A 26580-nucleotide genomic window follows, 5' to 3' on the forward strand; every position below is an offset into this window, starting at 1 on the left:
TCAGAAGAGCCAGCTGGTTGTTTCGGTTTCTAGTAGGAGGGGAGCATTCCAAGTAGGTGGGACTAATAACAGTAGTCAAGAGCTAAAATTAAAAACTGATACTGTGGGTTTTCCATAAACGATCTTATTTCGTCCCCCAAATAACCTGTGATACAAGACGTTGTCTCTCTTGTGGTTGAGAAAGTGAGGCTCAGAGAGGCTTGGTCCCTTGCAGCCCGCACAGGCACCCGAGCTGGGGCCTGCGGTCTGGCTGGTCTGACCTCAACGGGGAGGCTCCCGTCCGGTGCCCTGGCGGACGGACGCGGTGGGCGGGAGGCTGGCACGGGGCCTGGGGCAAGGTCGGTAGCTGATGGCCTTTGTTGCATGAGTGAGTGAAAAGGCTGGGCTGGGGCGTGAGCTCTTTGGTGCCCTGTGTCTTGCGGTGGCATCAGCAGGTGTGCAGAGACCCTGACGCGTGGGAGCGCTTGCCCGAGCTCTGTGGAGGAGCGGACCGGCGATACCGCTCTTGCCCGTAGGAGCCCGGGTGTGCTGGGGCATCGGGCCTGTGCACACGTGCCCGTGAATGAGTCGCCCTGTCAGATGGCCTCTGCAGAGGAGACACCGCCCCGTCCGTGCCGCTCCCTCCCGCGTGCAGCCCTGGGCGCGCTCCTCCTCCTCCTCCTCCTCCTCCTCCTCGGCCCGTTCACGTCCCGCCCCTGCCGAGGCCCACCCCGTCTCCACCGTGTCACCCCCCAGGCTGAGTTCTTGGAGAACGGGACAGTCTCTTCACTTGACTGGCATCTCTCAGAACTAGCCTGACCCTGGCCGGGCATCCACCACCCTGGACTTGAGTCCAGGGTGACGCCGGCTCGCGTTTCCACCTGGGACGTGAGGCCTCGTTGAGGGTGCTGACCCGTGGGTCCGTGCTTGTGCTCTGAGCCCTGGTCTGGAATTCCGGGCCCGTCAGCAGAGCCGCGCTCTGAGGACGACCTGGCAGAGGGAGCTGGTCCCTGAGCTCTGGGCAGCTGCCCGTGGGGCTGGGGCAGCAACCCCGCTCTGGCGCTTGACCTTCCCGTTGAGGAAGCTCTCGTTTTTAACTTAGCCAGAGCTGTTGGGTCTTGCCAGTGCCCCTGGGACTCGGAGTCTGGTGAGCGGCGGGGACCGGATGGCTGCCCACGAGCAGCAGGTGCTCGAGCCCAGGGCTGGGCGGGGCTTTGATGCCCGCGATGAAGGGCTTCAGTCTGGGTGCCCCCCGCCGGTCAGCGTGGTGATGCAGCGCTCGGGCTCCGGCTTCCCGCAGCCCTGGGCGCAGAGCTTCACTCCGTCCCTGGTGTCTGGTGACCAGGGAAGTTCTTCAACTCCGCGAGCCTGGGTCCTCTTCTGAGAGCGGGGCCAGCACCTGCCTCTGTGGTTGTTCTGAAGATGCAACGTTTCATCCACTCAGTTCTCCCTTGAACAGGACTTTGCTGAGTGCCGGTTGCGTCCCAGGCTGTGCCGGGGGCTGAGCGTCCAGCAGAGAAGGACAGGCCGGGTGAGCCAGTGGTGGGAAGTGCCTGGTACGATCGCAGCCCCACGCGCGGCGGTGAGCTCACGTGAGCCACCCGCTGCCCGTGTCCCCACCCCCAGTGAAGAAAGCCACTGAGGCTCCGAAGCTTTGTAAAGGTGCGAGCGGCCGTGCACCAGGTCCGCCTGATTCAGCTCCTGTTTTGCAGGCAGGGCAGCTGAGGCGTGGAGCGGGATGGGCTGTCCCGGCCTGCAGTCGAGCTGGTGTGGCCCACGCAGCATCTGTCCCTGCGTCACCTGCTCTTCCTCTCTGTCCTGACCCTTAACACGCGGCCGTGCCGTGCGGGCGGCCATGCCCTCGTCTGTGGTCCCTACCTCTGTGTGGTGTGACGCGCTGTGAGGACTTGGGGGGGGGGGTCACGGCCCCCTCCCTGGTGAGGACCCGATGGGGGGATGGTGCAGGCGGCCCTGGCCCCTTCCCCCCTTGAGTGTTGCCCTGGAGCGCCAGCTCCCGAAGGCGGCGCCCAAGCTGTCGGCACGCCCGGGGGAGGACCTGCTGTAGGAAGCTCAGTGCTGGGTCAGGGCGATGCTGGGGGCACATCATACAGTGAACGTAAATGAAATGGAATTTGTAATGGAGCAGTGTGAAATCTAAGAAAAATTGCTCAGGGGAATCTCGACTGATTCCCACTCCTGCCTACAGTAGGTGTTGTAGAGCTTTTTATCAGGAGGCTGAAGTTGCAGGAACGCGGCTGCTGGTGAGAAATACAGAGAAACACAGATGAGCCGCAGGTCATCCCTTCCACCCCGCGGGCTAGTGTAGGCAGTTGGGGGGCGGGGGGATGCCCTGACAGTGACTCGGACCTCCGGTGGCTGTGCCCGGTGCGTGGAGTGCGGGGCAGTGAGACAGGGCCTCGGCCCTTCCCTGTGCGGGGGCCGGCAGGGCAGGACTTGCTTCGTAGGTGCCACCGGGGTGGACGCAAGCGGAACCCTGGGCACGGGAGCTGCCTTTCGGGTCGGCCAGCCCTCTCCTCCACGGACCTGCTCTGCATCTGATGACCCGGGCAGACCAGAGCTCCGTAAACGATAAGAAAATTGTGGAAGGAGGCTGACAGACGCGTGGAGTGACACGTGGAGAGGAGCAGAGGGGGTGGGGGGGGGGGCACGCGCTATTATCCCGTGTCGAGCAGGTGGGCTCGGTGAGCAGCCACTGAGAGCCGAGGTCGTGGCCATTTACGCGGTCCAGGGCCTGCTTGCTCCTGCTGACCCGTGAGCAGTGAGGACGTGAGAATCAGGGCTTGTTACAGCGAACCAGCTCATTAGGGAAGGTTACAAACTTCTCATGTCCTCAGTTTGCTGTGACCAGGGCGATGTCTGATTTGTTTTGGGAGCATTTTCATCAAGCACAGATTAATAGTTTTTACCACTTTTAAAGGGGTTACGCTGCCTTTTGTGGAAGCTCCGGCTCCTCCAGAACCGTCACCCAAGACTGTCCTGGAGAAGCCTGTTCGTCGGGGTCTCATTGGCACGAGAAGTGGCTGCAAATGAGCCTTCGCTCCTTGGGAAGAAGCCAAGCAAGACACGTTTTCGGGGACACTTTATTCAGGTTTCTCCAGGAAGTTAATAGAATTGCATTCTGTTAAAATTACCCTCTAACTCACTCATCATCCACTGAACTGGCCTTTTTATACCCGATGTACGGGAGTTACTGAGCTTTGACCCCTTTGAAGACTTTTGTCGCAAGAGCCCTTTTTCCTCCACTCTGGGTTTGGACCACATCTCCCGGCTGCCTCTTGTGCGTCGGCCTCGGTGCGTAGCCTCTGCTGCGCGGGGGCCAGGTAGGGCCGCGCTGATGGGCTGCCTCCCCCCTGCCTTGCTGTTTCTGGACCCCCTCTCCTGGCCTCGCTGGCCTGGAGGGTCAGGACTGGGGTCACTGGCTCCTGGTGCATCCCCAGGAGAATTCCAGGGCAAACGCTGTCTGGAAGACCTCAGGCCCCAGGAGCTGAGTTTTCTCGGGAGGAAGAACTGGGCACCTTGGGTGAGAGAAATGACAGCCTTCTCCCCAGCTCAGTGTGGCCTGGGGGGCAACCCTGCTTCTTCTCCTCCATGGAGGTTTCGGTCCATCCCTGCTCCGTCCCCCTCCCGTCCCCTCTCTCTGCATTATAATCACAACTCCCACGCTAATCTCTTGTCTCCAGGCTAATCTCTTGTCTCCAGGCGTCTCCCTCCTGTTCCAGACCACGTGTGTGACATTCAGGTCTCCCTGGGACCGCCCCGCCGTCTCCCCCTCCTGGTCCTCTGTCACTACTGATGTGACTCCCTGGGATCTGTGCTGGAAGTCCGGGTCACCCGTGGCCCGCCCTCTGCTGCCAGGCTGCCCGCCAGGTGTGCGACTGCTTCAGCCTCCCCGTGAGTCCTTCCTGCTCTCGGCAGGGGTGGGAGAAGGAGCTGGTCTTCAGGCAGAACGCTTTTTCCGAGAAGCTGTTTACTGTAAGTGTGACTGTACAGCTATAGCCGTGCTTCTGAAACTACGGAATATCTTTTTTTAATAGTTACTTTTGTCAACTTTTTATCAGTGTGTAACATACCTGCGGAAGATAGTTTCACTGGGTTTTGAACTTTATATACATGGAATTGTGCAGTATGTGATCTTTGGTGCTTGTTTCTCTTGCTCAGAATAGTGTTGCTGGGTACAGTTGTGCAATTTCTGTTTTATGAGTGTACCTCGTATATTGTTTAACTCTTCCGTTGATGGGTGTTTGGGCTTCTTCATTTCTCAGCGATTGTAACGCTGCCGTGAACGTTCTTTCATTTGTCTTTGGGTCACGTGCACATGCGTGAGTTCTGTCTGTGCACCCCTGGGAGGGTCCATTGTGTGTTCACCTGTGCAGTTTGTGTCAGACAGTTTGCCAAGGTGGCTGCGACGGTTACACGCTTGCCGGCAGGGTACGGGCATTCCTGTTGCTTCAAAGCCTTGCTCACGCTTCGCATCGTTGTTCCTTTAAACTCCTGCCATTCCAGGGAGGGTCAGCTACCTTCTTGTGTTTTTTGCAGTTTGCATCTCCCAGGGTGTGGATGAGGTTGAACACCTCTTCACGTGTTCCTTGGCCATTTGGAGATCTGCTTTGCCGAAGCCCCTTTCAAATTCACTGCCTGTTCTTTCCTTCTGCCTTTTCCTTCCTGATTTGTAAGAATTCTTTGTATATTCTGCATCCTAGCCTTTTGTCAAGTATTTGTTTTGCAACTATCTTCTCCCAGCTTTTCACTCTGAGTTCTTGATTTTAATGAGACCTACTCTATCCACGTGAAAGTTCCTTTATGGTTATTATTTTTTGTGTATTCACTGCTTAAGAAAGCTTTGCTTGCCCCAAGACACTGATGTATCTTTTAATAACGTTTTCTTTAACGTTTTGCTTCTTCACACTTAACTTCACAGCACAAAGGTTTATTGTGTCTGGCAAGCTTCCTTTTCTCCCCATACGGACGTTCAGTCGACTCGACACCATTTATTGAAAAGATGGTCCTTTCCTGCTGCTCCGGAGCGCTGCTTACGTGAAGCTAATTGTGCCTCTGTGCATTGGGCCGTTTCTGCACTCAGTGTTGGGCTTCTCTCTCCTTTTGCTGGAACCACGCTGCCGTAGTTACTGAGCCTCGCTCTCTGATAGGGAGGCCGCCCCCCCTTGTCATCCGACTGCCGGGGCTGACCACCACCCTCTGCATTTTCCTGTCAAGTGTCAGTTTCCACCAGTAAACCTGCCGAGACTTTACTGGGAGTGCAGTGATCAAATAGCATCTCTGTAACGTTAACGTTTTCTGATCCATGAACATCTTTATTTGCTTCCACGTTTTTAGGTCATTAATTTCTCTCAGTAATGTTTTTAAAGTTTCCTAGGTAGACGTCTTATCTCATAGGGTTTTTTTTTTTTAATGATGACATTATAAATGGCATCTTTGCCAGGATTTCTTTTTCTAACTCTTTTTGCTGGCATGTACAAATGTAATTGAACTTTGAATTTTGACTTTGATCCAGCAACATTACTAAGTTTACTTATTTTAATCATTTATTTGTAAGTTTTATTGGATTTTCTATGTTCACAGTTGTGTCAGCTGCTAATAATAGTTTTTCATTTCTTTCTGATCTTCATACCTTTATGTCTTTTCTTGCCTTATTCTACTACTTAGAGTTCCCAGTACTGTTTTGAACAGAAGTGTCAATAGCTTTGCTTCCTTTTCAGCCCTCCCCTGTCACAGATGATGACTGTCGTGTGGGAATCTATCAGATCAAAGAGGGTCCTTTCCGTTCCTCATTTGCTGTGAGGGTTTTTCGTTTTATCGTTTTAATCATGAATAGCTGTTGAATTTTAATGAAATGCTTTTGCTGCATATATTGAGATGATCATGATTTTCTTTTTTATTCCGTTAATTTGGAGAGTTTAATTAATTGATTTCCAAATGTTAAAGCAAACTGCATTCCAGGAATAAACAGACTTGTCTGTGGATTATCCTTTGTAAGTAATGCTTTATTTGGTTTGCTAATAAGCAGTTTCAGGGAGTTTTGCATCTGTGTTTATGAGAGATCTTGACAATTTTTATTTCTTATAAAGTTCTTGTCAGGTTTTGGTGTCATGGTTGTTCTGGCTTTATAAAATGAGTTAGGAAATTCTCTTTTCCCTTCTTTGTAATAATTTGTGTAAGATTGGTGGTATTTCTTCCTTAAAAGTTTGGTAGAATTCACCAATAAAGGCATCTAGACCTGGAGTTCTTGTGTTGGTAAGATTCTATATTGGGGCTTTCTTTTCTTTTAATAACTTTGAAACTATTCAGATTTTCTTTTTCTTCTTGATTCAGTTATGATAAGCTTTGTGGGTTTTTAAATAAATTTATTTATTTGTTTGTTTTTTATTTTTGCCTGTGTTGGGTCTTTGTTGCTGCGCGCGGGCTTTCTCTAGTTGCGGTGAGCAGAGGCTACTCTTCGTTGCGGTGCGCAGGCTTCTCGTTGTCGTGCCTTCTCTTGTTGCAGAGCACGGGCTCCAGGCACGTGGGCTTCAGTAGTTGTGACGCGTGGGCTCGGTAGTTGTGGCTCTAGAGCCTGGGCTCTAGAGCACAGGCTCAGTAGTTGTGGTGCACGGGCTTCATTGCTCTACGGCATGTGGGATCTTCCCAGGCCAGGGATCGAACCCATGTCCCCTGCATTGGCAGACAGATTCTTAACCACGGTGCCACCAGGGAAGCCCTAAGCTTTGTTTTTTAAGAGAGTGTCTATTTTATCATTTTATCTAAAGTTTTAAACTCGTGTGAAGTTCAGTATACCTTGTTAGATTTTAAAATATTTTTATGGTCTGTAGTTATGTCTTTTTCAGTCTCATTATTTGGTTATTTAATCTCTCTCTTGATCTGTCTCATCAAGGGTTCATCAATTAATCATTTGAATGAGCCAACTTTTGGTATTATTGATTCTATACTGTATATATTCTATTTCATTAATTTCTATTTTTATACTTATTATTACCTTTCTTTGGTTTAATTTGTTTTTCTTGTTCTGACTTTTTGAGCTGTATATGCAGATGATTGGTTTTAACCTTCTCTTCTCATGTGTGCATTTAAGGCTGTAAATTTAGATGCATACTTTAGTGTTGATATACTCTATTTTTCTTATTTAGTTCAAAATATTTATCAATTTCCATTGTGACTTTGCTTTTATACATATTTGTTACCACCTGCATAAACGTCCATGAGATCATTTTTCTTCTGTCTGTACTAATACCCTTTAGTACTTCCCTTGGTGTGATGTGTGCTGAGGAATTGTCTTAGTTTTTCTTGGTTTGAAAATGTATTTACTAAACTTATTTTTTGAGGATTTTTTTTTTGCTGAGTGTAGAATTCTAGGTTGGCTGCCTTCCACCTGTGCCCTTTGAGGGTTCTTTCCACTGTCTTTTGACTTCCATTGACTCTGTTCAGAAATGTGCTATCATCTGACTCGGGCAGCTGATTTGTTCTCCTTCGACTCCAGTGCCTTTTATTGTTTTTTTGCTTGTTGCTTGTTTTTTTTGGGCGGGGGGGGTGGGGGTGGCGCAGAGGGTTATGTTAATGTCCATTTTACAGAATATTTTTTAATTAGTAAACTTTGCATTTGGAAGAGTTTACGGAAAAACCAAGGAGATGGTATAGAGCTCCCATCTTATTTCCCCCACCTCGCAGTTTTGCCTAATATTAACATCCTGCATTAGTGTGTTATAAAGGTCACAGTTAACGAACCAATACCGATACATTATCATTAACTAAAGTCCATCAGTTACATTAAACTTTACTCTTTGTGTTGTAGAGTTCTTTGGGTTTTGACAAATGCATGACGTCATGTATCCACCATTACAGTATCATACACAGAAATGTATGTATGACTGCTTCTATTTTCTGGAAGAGATTGTAGATAATTGATATAATTTCTTGCTTAAATATTTGGTAGAGTTCAGGGAAACCATATGGGTCTGGTGCTTTCTTTTTAGGAAGGTTATTAATTATTAATTTGATTTCTTTCATAGATACAGGCCTACTTAGATTTTCTATTTCTCCTCTTGTGAATTTTGATAGTTTGCGTCTTTCAAGGTATTGGTCCACTTCATCTAAGTTTTAAAACTTCTGGGTATAGCATTGTTGATAATACTGCTTTATTCTTTTTTACGTCCATGGGACTAATAGTGATAACCCCTCTCTCATTTCTGATACTAGTAATTTGTGTCTTCTCTCTTTTTTATCTTGGTCAGCCTACTTAGAGGTTTATCATTTTTGCTACCTTTTCAAAGAACATGTGTTTAGTTTTGTTTGTTTTCTCAATTGACTTCCTGTTTCCAGTTTCATTGATGTTTTTGTTCTTATTTTTATTACGATTTTCTTCTGCTTGCTTAAGGCTTATATTGCTCTTCTTTTAGTTTCCTAAGATGGAAGCTTAGATGATTGATTTTAGATCTTCTTTTCTAAATATGAATTTAAAGCTATAAATTTCCCTCGAATTGCTGCTTTCCCTACATCCCACAAATTTTGGTAAGTTGTGTTTTCATTTTCATTTTGTTAAAAATATTGTTAAATTTCTCTTAAGACTTCTTCTTTGATCTGTGTGTTATTTAGAAGTGTTGTTTAATCTCCACCTATTTTGGGATTGTCTAGCCATCTTTCTGTTAACCGATTTCCAGTTTAATTCCAATATGCTCTGAGAGCTTACCTTGCTTGATCTGTGTTCTTTTAAATGTGTTTAGATGTGTTTTATGTCCTAGAATGTGGTCTATCTTGGTGAATGTTCATGTGACTTGAGAACAATGTGTATCTTGCTGTTGTTGGATGAAGTATTTTATCAGTGTCAATTAGACCCAGTTGATTGATGGTGCTGTTTGGTTCAACTGTGTCCTCACTGATTCCCTGCCTGCTGGATCTGTCAGTTACTGATAGAGGGGTGTGGAGGTCTCCAGCTATGCCAGGTGGATACATCTCTTTCTACTTGCAGCTCTGTCAGTTTTGCTTCATGTAATTTGACCCCCTGTTGTTAGGCACATATGTGTTAAGCATTATGTCTTCTTGGGAGTATTGACCCCTTTATCCTTGTGTAATGCCCCTCTTTATCCCTGATAGCTTTCTTTGTCCTGAAGTCTGCTGTGCCTGAGATTAATAAGGCCTGCCGCCTTCTTTCTTTTGATTGAGGTTAGCATGGCATATCTTTATCCCTTAACTTTTAAGTCCATCTGTGTTTTTATATTTAATATGGGTTTTTTATAGACAACATAATGGGATCTTGTTTTTTAAACCATTGTGACAGTATCTTTTAATCGGCGTGTTTAGATCATTCACACGTGATGTGATAGCTGGTGTCGCTAGTTCAGTATCTCTGGGGTCTGTCGCTGTTTTCTATTTGGACACTTGTTCGTTGTTTCTTTTTTATCTTCCCCTCTTGATCTGCCTTGTTTGGTGTTAACTGAGCGTTTTATATGATTCCAGTTCTTCTTCTCCCTTAGCTCATGAATTATACTTCCTAAATAATTCTTTTTAATGACTGCCCTGGAGTTTGAAATACACATTTAAAAGTAATCTAAGTGCACTTTGAAGTCACGCCGTACCGTTTCACAGTTTAGTGCACTCACCTTATAACTGTCTTCCCAAGTCCTCTCTCACGTCCTGTATAGTAGTGCTGTCCTTCGTTGCACGTACACAGGTGCTGCAGGCACCCAGTGCATCATTGCTGCTATTGCTTTGAGCGGTTATCCATTAGATCAGTGATGACTAAGGAAAGTAAAAGATTCTGTTTTACCTTCAATTATTCCTTCTCTGAATCTGTTCCTTTCTTTACGTAGATCTGACTTTCTGGCCTCTATCATTTTGCTTCTCTCTCAGGAATGCCTTTTAATATTTTTTAGGGCAGGTGTACCAGCAACAAACCCTCTCTCTCTCTCTCTCTCTTTTTTTTTTGGTCTGAGAAAATCTTTATTTTTTACTCTTGAAGGGTAGTTTCACTGGATACAGAATTCTAGGATGGTGGGTTTTTTCTTTCAACACTTATAATATTTCCCTACATTCTCATCTCACTTGTATGGCTTCTGGCATCTTTTGGATTTCTCTGCCCTTGATTTTCTGAAGTTTGAATATGATATGCCTAGGTAGGTGTTTTGGGGAATTATCTTAATGTTCTCTGAAGTTCCTGGATCTGTGGTTTGGTGACTGTCATTCATTTTGGAAAATAGCCATTGTTCAAGGATTTCTTCTCCTTTTTTACTTTCTTCTCCTCTCGTGTTCTTGTTATGCATATCTTACGCCTTTTGTAATTGTCCTACTGTTCTTAGATACTCTCTTCATTATTTTTCTCTTTTACATGTCAGTTTGGGAAGTTTCTATTGACATAGTTTTGTCTTTGTTTTCTCTTTTATTCATTTATGCTCTTTATTATTTGTAGCCTTATACTCTTTGCATGTGCTGTTTTATACTTCTTCTTAGTTGAAGTTGGTTGGATAGCTCATTAATTTTCAGCTTTTAGGTTTTCTAATATAACCACTAGATTTATAAATTTCCTGCTAAGTTCTTTTTTCTTGCATCCCAGTAGTTGTGTAGGAATGTTTATGTGTGCAAGGGAGCATCTGTCTGTAGTGGGGCCCGTGTGGGCAGAGTGCAGAGTCCTGGGTGTGTGTGTGTGTGTGTGTGTGTGTGTGTGTGTGTGTGTGTGATGGGGTGTGGGCGTGTGCATGGCTTGCAGATAGTACAGGGGTGTATAGCTTGGCCATTTCTTATAAAAAAACCTTTTTGTCGAAGTATGAAATGCAGGAAAGTCTGAGGAATTTTCACAGCAGTCACACTAGCTTTATGTTTTCGTTACACAGTTTTGTGTAATGATCAAATTTCCTTTATGGTGTTTCATTTGACCTGTTGTTAGTTGAGATGTTTTTAAATTTAGAAACGTATTGGGTTTTCTTGGTAATCTTTTTAGAATTGATTTCTGATCACTTTTTAGTTTAAGAATTAGTTCTGAATGATACTTCATTTGAAATTTGTTGAGATGTGTTTTATGTTACAGAACTTGTTAAATTTTTATAAATGTTCTTTATGTGCTTAAAAACAATGTGTCACCCCAAGTTGTTTGGGGCAGCATTCAGTAAATATCTTCTAGATCAAAATTTTAACAGTGCTCTTCGGAATTTTAATCTCTCTCTGCTCAGCCTGTCAGTTACTGTTAGACACATATTAGTCTTGCCATTTTATTGATACTTGCTTTATGTATTTTGTATTCTTACAAGTTTAAAACTCCCAAATAGTCCTAATGAATTAACTGAACCTTTTTACTTTTCTGTGATGAGGCTCTTTACCTGTAGTGAAACTTGATGCCTTTTGTTACGTTTTGTCTGATATTGAGATATCTACAGCTTTCTTTTGTTAATGTTTTTCCGTTTATTTTGCTTTAAAACTCTCTGTGGTTGTGTTTCATGTCAGTAGGTTGAGCTGACACTTGTTTTTCTTTACGCGGCATGGCCCACCCTTGTCTTTTAATTGGAAGTTTAGTCTGTTTATGTTCATTCTTCTGATTTAGTTTTGCTTTCTTCCATCTTATTTAGTACTTTTTATTAGTCTCATTGTTTGCTGCCTTCCCGTTTTCTTGCCTTCTTTTGAATTTATTAGAGCTTTTTTGTCATGTTTCTTTTTCTTTCTTTTGTATTTTTCTCTGTCTCTCTTTTAGTGGTTTATTTAATGAATGGATAGTTAATGAAATCTTTATCTGCCTAAGGAGTAATTGAAGGCTCGGAACTCCCTTAAATGCTCTTATTATATTTTAGTTCTAGTGGGTTTTTTCCTGACTTTCTGTTTTCAATTTGCATTTTTTTCAGTAAGTAATATATTCAGTGGATAATATCTACATCTTACAAATGTAAAAGTTATAAGAGGGAAGACAGCTAGAAGTACGCCTTCCCTGCTACCCTGTCCGCCCACATTGCTCACCTGCCTAGAGGCAGCCAGGTTTCTTGTTTGTGCTTCCAGAGGCCATTCGTGCGCATGTATCTCTCTCAGCAACTCCTGGTGGCCCTCTCTTCACATTCTCTGCAGCTTTGTTTTCTAGAGCTTGTAGGCATTTAAATATGTTATTTCCTCATCAGCTGCTATAGTCAAACCCCATGAGCTGGGCATGTTGCGACCCTGTGAAGTCCTGATTGTTTAGATTAGCACTTCCATCTAGAGAAGCTGCGTTGCTGGTAAACCTTTCTTTTCTCTCAGCACTTGGAAGATGTAATTCCACCGTCCCCCAGCTCATTCCTTCCCGTCTGCTGCTTGCTTGGATCCACGTGTGTCCGGGGTGCTCTGCACTTTAACTGGCTGTGTCTAGGCATGTCCCCCCCACCCCCCACCACGCTTTGGAATGTGTGATGGTTTCTGAACCTGAGGTTGGGTATTTTTTAAAGTCAGTTCTGGAAATTTCTCAACTGTTATTTCCTTGATTGTTGCCCCATCTGTCCTTTATACTCTCGTTCCATAATTTTGTTAGAAACCTATAAGACTTTCCCATCTGCCCTGTATGTCTCTCAGCCTGTTTTCATATTTTCTGTCTGTCTTTTGTTCTTCTGTTTATTCTTTATATTTATCGTTCAATTTGGGAAATCGCTCTTTAGGCACACTTAACTTGCTGTTTTAGTTATTATATTTGGTCTGTTTTTACTCTGCTTAGCTTTATTTTGTTTGTGTTTTGTTTTTGTTTGTTTTTAATTTCCTTCTTGTTTCTTTGGCATATTGTTCCTCACTCATAGTTTAGATCTTTCTTTATTGTTCTAAACATATTGTGCAGACTTAGTTTCTATTCTGCTCTCCGTTATTCTGTTGCTGAATATTGTGGGTTTCCTTCTCCTAATTCTTGCGTTTGCTCGTCTGTTTTCATATGTATTTTGTGATTTTGTTTTCACTGTGAGCTTATGAGCCTTAGGACTTTATCTTTGGAATGTGTTTGATGCCTGGGTTGGAGCTCTGCTCTTCCAGCAGGGGTCTGTGCTTGCCCCGCCGCTTGCCTGAGTGCACGTGTAGCCTGGGGCGCTGTACACAGTGTCTCCCTAACGCCGCTGCTGACGTACGTGTGTGTGTGTGTGTGTGTGTGTGTGTGTGTGTGTGTGTGTGTGTAGACCACTGTGCGCAGTGCGTTTACAAGTTGGCCCGCTGTGGTTATTGGCTTTTTTGGTCCTGGTTCTCTGATCTGATGCCCCGCCCCGTGCAGGCACCACGTGTCTGCTTCTTCCCGCACGACGGCCCGTATATCAGCCAGATCCACGTCCACCCCAGGGGAGCCCTAGTCCGGGAGGAGGAGCCGGGAGGTTGGGGTCCGTTCACGTGAGGTGTGGCGCCGGGGAGGGCAGCCTTCGTGGGGCGGAGTCTGCCCGGTCCGTCCGTGGCAGAGCCCGTGGGGCAGGATGAGCCTGGTTCTCGGGAGCTCAGGAGAGGTGGTTGGTCCCCGTGCCGGAGTGCGGGTGAAGTCGCCAGGTGTGGCATGTCGCCTCTGGCCGCGGTCCCGTCAGTGCTGGGCAGCACCGAGGAAGCAGGGCCTCTGACCCTGCGACCTGCAGCCGTCGGCTGGAGCTCGCGTCTCCCAGCGCAGGGAGGCGAAGGCCCAGGTGGAGGTGGCCCGGGGAGTCCTGGCAGCCCAGGTCCCCGCCCCGCTCAGGGGCTCGGGCAGGGGCTCGTGTCTGTAGTGCAGGGGCTTTGGGTCCGGCTCATCTCGTGGCATCGGGGCGGGAAGGGTGCAGGTGGAGGTGGATGGAGGAGAAGCATCTCGAGTGCCAGCCCTCGGCCCTGCCAGTGTGCGGGCCGCGTGCAGCTCACCGGTCTTCTGGACGTGGCCCCTTTTCTCACGTCCTTTCTCCTTTCTTCAACGTCTTCTCTCCTGATAATCGACATTCAGAGCACCTATCGGGGAAATTACAGGCCACGTCCTGGTCCAGTGTTGGGGCAGAAATGCCAGTGTCCCCAGGCATCGTGTCCTTGACTTGAGCTGTGGGGCTGCAGAGGTGGGGCCCAGGTCCCCAGAACCAGCCAGGGTCAAGAGGCGGCAGTGGAGGCCCTGCAGCCTCCTTGCAGGGGGCTGCGCCATGAGCAGAGGTGTCCTGGAGAGGGCGGCAGGATTAGGGGCTGCGACCAGAGGCGTGAGAGTGGAGGGGGCGCCGCAGGGCGGGGCGGGGCCGTGGGTGGGCGTTGTCTTCCCGGCCAGCGCCGTCAGACGTCCCTGGGGAGGGGCGTGGGCGGGGTGCAGCCCGCTGGGCTCTTGGACGTCCGGCCTCCAGGAGGCTGCACAGCCAGGCTGTGGTTCTCTTGCGAGCTGCCCTCGCGGCTCCCCTCCCTCGCGGGGTCCCTTCTTTTCTTCCGGAATTGCTTCCGCATCAGTGAACACAGTGAGAAAGTGAATTTCACCCTTCTTGAGTGCTGTGGGTTTTCCAGAACGTGTCAGGTGGTTTGAGCGCCTCGTTTGCTGGTGTCTGTAGCCTCAGAGGGTGGCCGCCTCTCCTGCCTCTTGTTGTCTTTAGATGGAGTTGAAGTCGCGTCGGTTCCTTCGCCTCCGCAGCCCCTGGGGGTTGCCTCCTTCCCGTGGGAGCCCCGTCGGCTGGTGCCCGGGCAGCGCGGGCGGGAGGGGCACCCCGCTCACGAGCTTGGAGCTGCTCTCGGGCTGGTGGGGAGTGTCCCCTGTGGTCTTGGTGTCCTTGGATCCCTTTGCTCCGCTGTGCCAGCCCCGTGCTGTCTGTGAGCAGTCTGGTCCTGTTAACAGGAGCGGGAGGCTAGGGAGGAGGCCCCCCGGTCCTGGGCCCTGGTCCCTGCGGGTTGCCGTGTGGTGCTAGGACCAGGATGTGCTGGGGCCTCAGACCAGTGACCGCTGGCCTTGCCCGTGGGCTCAGGCCCTTGTGGTTTCAGCTTCCAGCCGCTCAGAGGGGCAGGTGTGAGGAGGCCACGGCCACACCGGCCGTTTTGTCCCAGAGCTGGTCGCCAGCACCGGATCCTGGTGACCACAGGCTGGGAGCCCTGCCTGATGCAGTTTTGGAGAGCACACGGGACACACGTGACGGCTTGTGGCCTGTAAAGTGCTGCGCTCGTGAGCAAGCTGCCACACCTGCCTGGGTGCAGGGGTACCGAGACCATCAGCTGGCGGAAGGAAAAGCTGACGTGTTTGGGCCAGTGAGCCTGGGGCGGGAGGAGGGGGGGCGGGAGGAGAGAGGCAGGCATTGGGAGGTGGAGGTGCCAGCCGTGGGCCCGTCCTCCCCTCCTCCTGTGGACCTCATGGCTGTACGAGACCATCCCCAGCCCTTCTCTCCGCAGGCACCGTTTCGTGTTTATCAAGTAATCGTTGTTCATCTTTCAGCCCCTCCCTCGGGTGGTCATGCCCCCATTTTGCGTGAGAAGGGCGAGTTCAGAGAGGTTAAGTCATCTGCCCAGGGTTGCACAGCTGGTTTGTGGTGGAGTCAGGATTTGAGCCTGGGTTTGTCCAACCCAGACACACCTGACACTGGGACCCCTCGGTGCTCATCACGGCTCTCAGGGGACCCCAGGAGGTGGAGCCACAGCCCACCTCTGCACTGCCCGCTCGTTTGGGAAGCGAGCGGCCAGGATTGGGCCCAGCAACGCAGCTCGCGGAGGCCGGCTTCCTCCCTCCCGCGTGGCGTCCCGCGCAGCAGTTCCACGTTTCTGGCCCCATCCACTGCATTTCTTTTGGTGACTCCGTGTGAGGGGAGAGGCCGTTGGAACGGGACTCTGTAGCTGTTTAAGGTCATGAATTTCACTTTCTTATTAAAACAGGACGGCATTGTGGGATGAGCGGGGTCGGGTAGAGGTGCTAGACTTGTTGAGGGCTCGTGGGGGCGGAAGGGCTGGGTTGGAAGGGCCCCCGTGGAGCCCTGCAGGTGGGTGGGGGGCTGAGCGGTCGGCCAGGAGGGTGAACTGGGCCGCAGCTCTGGCCGGGAGGTGGGGTTGTGACGGTGAAAACACACGGGGATGCCCCCCGGCCCGCCAGGAGGGCCCGGAAGTGGGGCTCCTGACGCTGTGGGCGCCACAGCCCCGGCCTCTGGGCTCGCGCTCTGGGATCGGCAGGACCTCGTCTCCGACGCGGTTTCCCCCGCCGAGGAGTGGGCTCGAGAATCCCCGGGCAATGCCTGCCTCGCTGGGTGGGGGGCTTCCGAAGCGGGGGCGCGCCGGGCCGCGGGAAGGGCCGGCCTCTCCGTGTCCTGCCCGCCGTCTGCCCTGGGCACCAGAGAAGAACTAGATGAAGTGGGGGTGGGGGCAGCAGTGACCGCACCGCTGCTGCTGCCCCTGTGGCCCTGACGGGCGCCAGCCATGCCGAAGCGCTGCATGCCCAGTGCGCTGCTGGGACCTCAGCCACCCCGAGAGGTTTCTTGTGCTTTTCGTTTCACAGTCCTGAGGCTCAGGGAGGGCAGTTATTTTTCCTGAGGTCACACAGCTAGTCTTTGTGAAGCCAGAATTTGGGCCCAGCCGGCCGGCGTGCTCGCACCTTCCTGGGCCCTCGGCTGATGCCCCCTCCTCCTCCCTCATTGGCGCTCCCTTGGGGGTGCCGGCTTCCTTCAGGGTCTGAGCTCTCGCCTGGGCGTCCTCCTTGTGGGCCCCACGCCTCCCCTGGGCCGTGGCCCTCCTCACTGCAGGCCCTGGGGGCTGTGGCTCAGCATCTTCGTCCTCAGGGCCCCCAGCCCTTCTCTCCCCTGCCCCCTCCCACCCCAAGGCCCAGGCTCGCAGCTCTGATGGGCCTGCGTCAGGCAGCACCTCGCAAATACCCAGCGGGGGGCAGGCCCGTCCTCAGTGTCGCAGTGGTGTATGCTTCCGCCCGCATGTGCTTCTTCAGCCTGTGCGTGGGGCGCGTGCGTGTTTCTCCATCCCTGGGGATTCGTCAGCATATTTTGGGGCTGCACGGCAAAGCTCAGCGTTAATTACCACACTTGGAGGACCAGCTGATGTTGAAGGCGATCATCACCACCGCTGCTCTCCCACGAGGGCATGGCGCGTGGAGCGCCCTTCCCCAGCGGTGCCCACCAGGAAGCCCAGACGCTTCCTAAAGCGTCTGGGGCCTCTGCGTCCGCGACCTCCCCCCTGGGCCCCCCCCCCCGGGGTCTGTCGTGGCCCCCTCACTGTCTGCGCGCCCTCTCCAGCGCCCAGGAGCTGCGGGCCTGGTCCTTGGGCCCGTCCTGAGGCCTGCATTTCACCCCTGCCCCCATGCCCCCTGCCCGCTGAGCCCGCTCTTGCCCAGGGGCAGTGAGAGGAGGATGAAGGAGGGGAGGCAGGCGGGAGGTCTCCAGGGTAGCGGGGGTTCTGGCAGCGCTCCTGGGAGGCCCCGCACGCCAGCGGGGCTCTTCTGGTGGCCTTAGGGGCCATTACAGACAGAAGCATTGAGAAGCGCTCTCTGCCTGCTCCCTTCAGGTGAGCAGGCAGATGGGGGACTTGGCCTGGTGAAGGCTTATCTCACACGTGCGTGTGCACATGTGTGCGCGTGCGTTCTTAGAGCTCCGCCTCTGCGTGTTCTTGCCTCTCCGACTCATTCTCCCGCCTGCCTGGCTTTTCCCCCCTCCTCGTGCCTCCGGAACATCGTCCTCCGTGTCCACGGCTTTGCCCGTTCACCCGGAGCTGTCGGATGCTGGAGTCGTAGGACCCTTTCCTCTGCCCGCAGAGAGGGCTGATCTGAGCGAAACCACACGTGCGGAAGGGTCTGCCTCCCTGCTGATGAGCCGTAGCCTTTCAGGAGAGGATTCCCCCTCCCCCCCCCCCCCACCCGTCACTGGTTTCCCCTCCAGCCTAGAGCTGGCCAGGCCTGGGAGACCTGGGGCTGGAGTTGTAGAAGGAAAGACGGACGGTGATGGGGGTGAGCAGAGCTGTGTGTGGTGAGGTGCGCTAGGCCGCGTGGCCGGCGGGGACGGGCCTGAAGGACGAGAGGGCCAGACGTGTCCCGGGGGAGAAATTTCCAGGCTGAGGGGTCAGCAAAGCTGAGGCCTGAGGTGAGGGCAGGCTCAGCATCTTTGAGGGACAGGACGGCACTTCCGGAATCCGTCCCCAGGGAGCCGAAGGGCCGGGTGGGCCCTGGAACCTGCATTCCTATTCCTAACCAGCCCCACCCAGGTAACAAGCTGCTGGCGGGGGAGGGGGCGCAGAAACGCGTTCCCGCGGACGGAATTGGCAGCATCTGCTGACAGGTTAGAGGGAGGGGTCCTTGCTCAGACTCCGCACCCATCCCCTCTGTATCCCCCAGCTTGCGTCCACCTGCACGCCCCGCTTCTGCCCCCACCCATTCCCTAGCCCAGCCTTCCCCCGGGCAGGACTCTCAGTGCCCACCTGGACCTCCCGCCCCCCCTGCAGGCGCCTGCTGAGTCCACACTCGGGCTGCCGGGCTGGGCCCGGGGCCGTAGAGTTTGGCTGCCGCCTGGTTATTGGCTGGCCTGTGCCCATCCTCCCTGTGGGGCTTGGGGCAAGTGACTTTGTACCCCTGTGCCCCCGTTTTCGTTCCAGGAAACAGTGGCCTGGACTTGATCAGAGTGCCTTCCAGGCTTTATATGACTTCCTTTCTCCACCGCTTCTCAGCACCACTGAGGCCCTCCACTCCCTTCATGTACATAAAAGAAGAAAGCGTTGATTTCATCTCTGCCATCCTTAGGTTCTGGGTTCTTATGGGGAATATTCCAGAACTTGCAGAGACCACATCTCCTTGGTACTGCCCTGGTCCCCACTCACAAGCCTGCAGAGCTAGCTGTGAGCCGGTCAGGGAGGAGGGGCAGGAAGACGGTGACGGGTAGAGAGGGTCTGGAGCTGTCTGTCCTGGCGTCCTCCCGAGCCAGCCCTGAGGCGTTGCAAGGCTGGACTCTTGAGCTGCCTACTCGGCGCGGCCCCGGCCTTGTCCCCGCATTGGGCATTGGCGCGAGCCCTGGCTAGACGCCAGGAGCGCCAGCCACAGAGCGTTGGGCGCGTGGGCTGCCGCTCCGCAGGATGTGTGCAGACCCTCTGCCGCCCAGCCAGGCCTGGTCACCGCCCCGTGCTTTCTCCATCTGGTCCTTGAGGCCTGTGCGCAGGAGGGTCGGTACGTATCACCCCAAACGCTGCGTCCGTCAGGGAGTGTGGGGCTGTCAGGGCCGGCCTGTCAGTCACAGACCGGAGCTCTGAGGCTGGGGCTGGCGGGGTCGGAGCAGGGTCACGGCCGCTGCCTTTGCTGCCGGTTGCGGCCTCCCCTCTCCCGCACCCCTCTGGGCGCTGCAGGCTGGGCCTGGGGGTCGGCGGCAACTTCCATCACTGCCCCCTCCCCCGCGTCCTCAGTCCATTTCTCCCTGCGCGATGCTGTGACCACGCTCTTTGGGTTGCGTTGATCACGTGACAAGCAAGGGTGCCGGGACAGACAGGGCTGTGGTGTCCCCAGGGAGAAGCACCCAGGGGAGCCCCGTCCTGTCTGTACCTGGAGGCGTTGGCGCGGCTCCTCTGCTCAGGCTGGGTGCCTGTTTGTTCAGGGATTAGTCCCCACACCTGTTCAAGTGGAAGCGAAGGGACCTTCACCACAAGTGGAATCTGTCATTAAAAAGTCATTATCAGATCACACCAGCCCAGTTCTCGCTGCTTCATGACTAATGGCAAAACAATTTCCTGAAAAGGTACAAACAGCAAACTTTCAATTTTATATCTTCCTCTTTGCTAGCCTGGAGACGTAATAGAAGAGATCCGTAGTGGGAGGCAGCATTTTGGAGATTTATTGGTCAATAAAGGTGACAATTACAGCTTGTTTATGAAAGGAAGCCCCTCCCCGGCCCCTGCCTGGCATCGACGCTCTGGTAATAATAACTGTGTAACCAGCCCGAAACCGTAAAAGTCAATGGGAAGATACAGGATTTCACTAAAATTATGACACTCGATAAACCTTCCTGTTGGAAACAAATTTTCCACGGACGTGTGACCAGTTCCAGTTGGATTTGTAACTTTAATTTCTCACTTATTGAATTTTTTGCCATCAGCTAATGATGAAGTCCGTGCTGGGGCGATGGCTCAGCCAGAGGCCCGGGAGCGCAGGAGACCGCTGAACTTGGCGGGCGGGGGCCGACGGGCTCCTGAGGGAGAAGAGGGGACCCCGTGAGCCCCCAGTCTTCGCCAGTCTCACCTGAGAAGGAGGGGCCTGGGCAGACTGGGTGGGCGGCATCGGTGCTCGGGGTGGAGGAGCAGTTGGGGCAGGTCTCTGCCCGGGCAGTCAGGCCTCAGCTTACGGAAGCAGCGGCCGAGAGGACGGGGCAGAGGGTCCGAGAACGTGCCTCGGAGTCGGTGCTGGTGCGGGCTGGCCCTGCGGCTCGCCCGGGATGCAGTGCCCTGGCGGGTGTGTGGGCTGCGAGGGGCGCCGGCCGGGGTGCGGAGCAAGGCTGCACGAGCTTCTCCAGCCACTGCGCCGGGCATGCCTGCGGGAGGGGCTGCGTCCTGGAGTCCATACGTGGAGGTCTGTTTGCCAGTGTGGATGAGATCGCTGCTGTCACCACGTGAGCCTCATGGCTCACAGGCCGGCGGCTGGACGCTTGGTCCAGGAGGGCATCAGTCGTCCCGGCCCGCCTGTGAAATGTGCTGGTGACCCACCCCGCTGATCAGGGAGGAGGCTCAGGTGGACGAAAGCGCTGGCCTCGGGTTGCGCGGAGCAGAGCTTGGGACCCGGACGTGGTCTCGTGGGAGCCACCTTTTCTTCCTGGGCTGTGCTGGCCCAGGCTAGGCCACTGAGCTCCCCAGTGTGGCCCGCACACCAGCAACGTCGCCTGTTAGAAATGCAGACTCTCAGGCCCCACCCCAGACCTGCTGAATCTGAAAGGACGTTTCACAGGACCCGGGAGATGCGCAAGATGGGAGGTTTGAGAAGCGGTGCTCTCGTTAAGCCTGGCTCTCTGCAGGGGACCTGATTTTGTCTAATTGTGCAGCCCGTGTGGGCCTCCTCGGCCGCAGCCGGGAGACATGGGGGCAGGAGGAGGGCAGGTGCCGGCCCTCAGCTCGTGCTGCAGCCTGCTAGGAATGAGGTCTCCTCACTGCACACTTGGGGGCTGGGTCCAGAAGAGTCTGGCCCCATGGTTCCAGGCCCACAGTGGGGGAGGGGAGCCTCCTTTCCCCGTGCCAGCGCCCTTTCCCCAGCTGCCAGGGCGGCTCCATTCCTGGCCTTGGGGACACCCTCGGTCTCTGAGGGCCTCCCCTGCTGTTCTCCCTTCGCCAGCATCTCAGGAAGGGGTCTTACCGTGTGGCTCAGGAGGAGCCGCCCGTCTCTCCCAGGGCTCGTGCCGTTGGCCTTCATCGTTTCCAGTAGGGTACCACTGGGTGGGGACTCCTGTGTGGCTCTAAGGGGTGGTCTCAGCGCTGTGTGGCCCGTGTGCCCCACGAAACCTGAGCTGCATCTTTACGTGGAGGAGGGGTGCCGGGCGTGGCTGGTGCACGGTGACACCCAGGACCGTGGCCTCTGGCACCCCATGGGCTTGGGGGCGTGGTGGGGAGGAGCTTGCTGAGGCCAGAGCTGGTGCTGCGGGGGTCCTGGGCCTCTCAGAGCGCTCTGGGAGGGTTTCTGGACCTGTTGGACACCTGCCACCTCCCTGCTTAGAGGGACCTCTCCTTACCCACCAAATCTTCTGCTTAGACCCTCGCTCTGAGTGTTGCTGGGTCAAAGGCCAGGTCAGAAGTCATGGGAGCGGGGGTACTCCAACCCACTTGCTGGCGGACCCCACTGGTGTGTCCCTTGGTCTGTTTGCCGGGACTCAGGAGGTCACACTGACCCAGAACACTGGCTCAGACCTTCTGCCCAGCTGGGGGACACCGCAGACTCGGAGAGGGAGGGGTGCCTACCCCCGATGGAGGCAGCCCCCGCCCTCCGCTGGCCCATGAGTCTCTGGCCACCGCAGGTCAGACGGTGCAGCTCAAGGCCGGGCAGGCAGCGTGGCTCCACCGAGGATGGACCCCAGGCTCACCTGGCACCGGCCAAGCTGGGCTGCGGCTTCAGAGCAGCCAGGGCCCGTCCCGGCCTTGGTGGGCTCTGTTGGGCTAAGTGTCCAGCTCGAGCTCTTCAAGGAGCCACCCAGGGGGCCCCACCTGGCAGCCTGCCCCTCGAGCTTGACCCCAAGCCCACCACGCTGCTCCCGTCTCCCTCACACCCCTCGCCCGCCCGGGCCTGACCTCCTGCCCTCTGTGCCCACAGGAGCGGGACGGTATGCGCGCCATCCTGGGGTCCTACGACAGCGAGCTGACCCCGGCCGAGTACTCGCCGCAGCTGACCCGCCGCATGCGCGAGGCCGAGGACATGGTGCAGAAGGTGCACGCACACAGCTCGGAGATGGAGGTGAGGGGGCCCAGCATCCGCGCGCGCTCCGCGGGGGGGGGGGGGGGGGGGGAGGGCGGCGCTGCGGGCGCTGCTGCGTGCGGACCTCAGTCCTGCTGGGGAGCGCCGCCTCCCGCCCCCACCAGCACAGCCTCGTCGGTGCAGGCGCTTCCACGGCGCTTTTACCGCCACACGTTTGCTCCCCGTGAGACACTGGTGAAGAGGGATTCGCGGGGAAGGCTCCCCCCGACGCCTTCGCATCCCCGGCACTTTCTACGTTAAGAGATCCTTCCTGTCTGGCACCGCGTGTGCTCCAGTTCATTACGAGGCTGGCAGTTCTGGCACCTCCAATGCCATATGTTCAGGCTTTTTGCGTGTTGGCGATGAGGGGCTGTCAGTGACCTCGGAACTCGTTGACCAGCGTGGTCACCGTGCCTTACCCTGCCCGAGGCTGCGGCTTGGGGACAGCCCCGCCCCTGGCGTCTGGCAGATGGGCACCGGCTTCCTTTGGCTCCCTGTCTCCCCTTGAGTCCTGCCTGCAGGGGGCTGACTCGTCCCGGTTTGCCTGGGACTGTCCTGGTTTTGGTAGAGAAAGTCCCTGACCCCTTCTCCCCTTCCTGTGGTCAGCAGTGCAGCGGGGCGGTCACTCAGCCTTCCCTTCCAGCTCCCAGACTTACGGGAGAATTCGGGGGGGGTGGACGTCACCGGTTCTGCCAGCGTCACCGCCACGGCTGTTCCTCTCCGTCGTCATCATCGCCACGGGGGCTCAGTGGCCAGTCCAGGCGCTGGGCGGGAGGCACCAGACAGAGGAGGGGCAGAGGAACGGCCTCCCAGCCCTGGCGGCTGCCCCGCCCCGTCCACGCTGGGACTCCCGTCCCTGCCCTGTGCTCTCCGGACACGGGTGCCGATGGCCTCCTGCCCTCCACCCAGGCCACACCGACCCCGGATCTGTGTTAAGACAGAGGACCTGAGATCCCCATCTTTGAGGCTGGGGGTTACCCTGGGACCAGCCTCAGTGTTCTGGACCAGCCTCAGTGTTCTGGGCTCGAGTCCAGTGTTCTGGACTTGGGCCATCCCAGCGAGGCCATCCATCGGGGGTGGGTTCTTGCTCTCCACATGTCCTGCACAGCAGGCCCCCGTAGGGGAGGGAGCCCCCCAAGTCCCTCCCCCTTGAATTCCCCCCGAGAGCCCCGCCCAGGCCTGAGCTGCTGTTCATGGAAAGGATCAAGCACAGAGGGGCTGCAGCAGGGCGTTCCCGGGCCAGGCCAACTGGGCACTGTCCCCTGGCCTTTTTGGAGCGTCTGCAGGCAGCTGAAGAAAGGCTGACTGACTCCAAGTGTTGGAACCACCCATCACCTTTGGAAAGTGGAGGTTCTGGTTGGATTCGTTGTGCCCTGTGGGTCAGGCCTGGGTCTGCTCCTGTTGAGGGCTGTACACCTCCCGGCCTCCACCAGGTGGCAGCAGACAAAGCCGGCCGGTCCTGCTCCCTGGTTCAGGCCCCCCACCAGGGTGGGATGCGGACTGTACTGAGGGACCCCGGACAGGACGGGGGCTTCTCCTCAGCCTTGGTTCTTTTTCCGGCACGTCACCAAGACCCCTTCTCATCTCCTTCCAGCCCTCTGGGAACCTGTACTGGGACAAGGATGTCCTTCCCCCTCCCTCCTGCTTCCTTCCTCTCCAGCCATCCGCTGACCTGATCTGTACCGGGCACCGCCAAGCATAGGCCCCCAGGAGCCCCCCCGCCCAATTAGGAGCCACTGGGACCTGGAGCTGGGTGGCCCTGGGTTGGCCCCGAGCTGAGGGAGCTTGGCTGGGAGAAGCTGCCTCCGTGGGGGGCGGGGGGAGCCAGCCGCCCGGTGCCGGATGAGGATGAGGGGTCCTGGGTGGGCTGGGCTGGCGGGATCCGCAGAGAGCCTCCTACAGGAAGGACACTGTGCCCGAGTTCATGTCTGTGCTGGCGCTGCTGGAGCAGAGGGGCCTTTGCTGTCAGGCTTGGCTCTAGGGTTAGGACTGAGCGTGGAGTATGAGGGAACGTGTGGGACTTCCAGCCTTCCAGAGAGCTCTGCCCTCGTTCTCTTGTCAGGGGTGCGGACTGTCCTCTTAGAGTTCGGACCGCTCACGGCCACCTCGCTGTCCACTCGAGGACAGAGGGCCGGGGCCGGGTCTCCAGGACCCAAGGGGTTTCTCCCAGCACTCGGTAGCGTCACAGAAGTGACAGGTGCGGGGAGACATGTACACGGCAGAAGGCTTTTCTCTACGGTGTCCGGAGGGTGGGAGGCAGTATGGTGTAGAAGGGGAGAAATTGGGGAAACGGGAAACATTGGGAAAATTGGGAAATATTTGCCTCATTCCTGAGCGTTGCAGCCAGCGGCCCCGTCACCCTATCAGCGAGCTCCCTGGATTCGCCCAGCTGGGCCGTCGGGGGGCTGCGCCACGGTAGTGTCTCAGCTGTTCTCACGTGGGCCTGGAGGGGGGCTCCCCGAGCACCTTGGAGGGTGTGCAGCCCTGACGGGGGCGCCCACCTCCCATCAGCGCCTGCCTCCAGCCCCCGCTGGCCCTGGGATCCCCGGGGGGGGGGGGGGCGGGGGGGTTCCTGTGGGGGGCCCTCTGGTGGCCGCTGGCGGCTCCCCTGGACTCGGTCTCATTCCAGGGGGAGGTCTGGGTTAGGGAGAATGTGACCCGAACATGAGGAGCTAAGCCCATTAGTGAAGAACAGGAAGGGGTTCAGGAAGGGGGCTGGCGGGGGTGCGGGGAGGTCTTGGGTTCAGGAAAGAGCTGGGAGGAGCCCCGGGCAAAGTGGGTGTGAAGGCGGTGCCCGCTGCGCCCAGAACCGCGAGGCCAGTGATGGGCCGTGTGGAGGGAGCCCTGCGAGTGCTCCTCCACCGCTCACCCCCCGCCCCCCGTCCCCGTCCCCCGTCCCCCTGTGTGACTGGCCCCGTCTCCTCGCTCCACAAGGCCCGGTGGGCGTGCTCAGCCCTCCGGCCGAGGGTGGGTGGCAGAGGCCTGGCTGTGGGCACTGCCCTGGCCGTCGTGATGACTGTGGTCGTCCTCTCCATGGACCAGGAGGAGGGTGAGCACCGGAGGCCTTTCTGGAAGGACTGGGCTCAGACGGGAGGCGGGAGACCCAGCCAGGTGGCAGCCGTGGGCTGTGGGGCAGGCGTGCTCCGTGTGTGGTTTGCCGGTCCTTCTCCCAGGAGATCCCAGGAGATCCCAGGAGAGGGGTTGGCAGAGCCTCCTTTAAGGCGAGTCACAAAACCCAGATGCTGGCCTGACCTGCCTTCAGTCCCAGCAGTTTCCTGGTAGAGCCGAGAGCTTCTGTGCAGCTCCGGGTGGAGCGCTGGGTGAAGCGGGGGCGGGGGGGGGCAGGGGGAGGAGCGGGCGGATGGTTTCTCTCCATGCACGTGAGGCTCTGGGGCAGCCGGGGAGTCCCCGGCCCAGACACGCTTCCCATCTCCAGCCTGACCCCTTTGGGGGGTCACCGAGGCTCTCTGAACCCTGTCTCACCCTTCTGAGGCCCTGAGCAGCCGGGGAGAGGCCTGCGGCTCAGGAGGCTGGAGCCTGGATGCCGGGGTTTGGGCAGGACAGGCCCCTGTGCCGTCCCTTGTGGGTCTGCTCCTACGGCCCCAAGGGAGGGGACAGGCTCGGAGGCGCCTGGCTTTGACCTCACCCTCCAGGTCAGAGTGGCTCCAGGCGGAGCCGAGGCGTGCGGGGCGGGGCTGGTGTCCTTCAGGCAGTTTTCCTCTTCTTGTTTTATTAAACAGTAACATTTCACATCTCAGAAGCTCAGAGAACGACCCACACTTGGAGACTTTGGAAGCTGCTTCAAGCTGCCTGACAGAAGTTTATTAGTTGAGCATCACATATTGACAGATGGTAGGAAGTTATGTAACTTTATAGAACCCGTTTGTTACGGGTTCCTCAGAGCCTCCAGGCGACTCATCCGTCCTCAGGCTGCGATGCAAGCACCGTTTGGGGGCGCACGGCCGTGCAGATGAGAGCAGAGCACTGCTCGCAGCCCCTCGGTCCCCGTTTCGTTCCACTGTCTTGGGGGGGCCCCCGGGAGCAGCCAGGTGCGTGCAGGGAAGACATCCCCACAGCCCCCGGGCCTGACGGTGTAGACGTATTTAGCGTCCCTCGCCCGCCCGAGAGAGCGCTGGCCTGGGGGGCAGGGTCGGGGTGCCCTGGGGTCTGGGTGCCTGGTGGAGGTGGGGGCCCCTGTCCCCGCCCCTCCTCCACCCCACCCAGCCCTTCTTTCTCCCTCCAGCCTTCTTCCCCTTCCTTCCGTATTTCTTTCTGTTCTCTCTTTGTGTTTG

General features: G+C 55.2%; 1 protein-coding gene across 3 annotated transcripts in view; it reads left to right on the top strand.

Annotated features, from left to right (window-relative positions):
- Nucleotides 1-26580, top strand: part of MAD1L1 (mitotic arrest deficient 1 like 1) — a 335477-nt gene that overhangs the window by 174746 nt on the left and 134151 nt on the right. For all 3 annotated transcript variants that reach the window (XM_068565792.1, XM_068565791.1, XM_068565793.1), the window contains one exon: nt 22148-22288. In XM_068565792.1, coding sequence (XP_068421893.1) covers nt 22148-22288 — 141 coding nt within the window. The remainder of the gene's footprint in view (nt 1-22147; nt 22289-26580) is intronic.

Source organism: Eschrichtius robustus, chromosome 16 (genome assembly GCF_028021215.1).
Source record: "Eschrichtius robustus isolate mEscRob2 chromosome 16, mEscRob2.pri, whole genome shotgun sequence".
Classification (NCBI taxonomy): Eukaryota; Metazoa; Chordata; class Mammalia; order Artiodactyla; family Eschrichtiidae; genus Eschrichtius; species Eschrichtius robustus.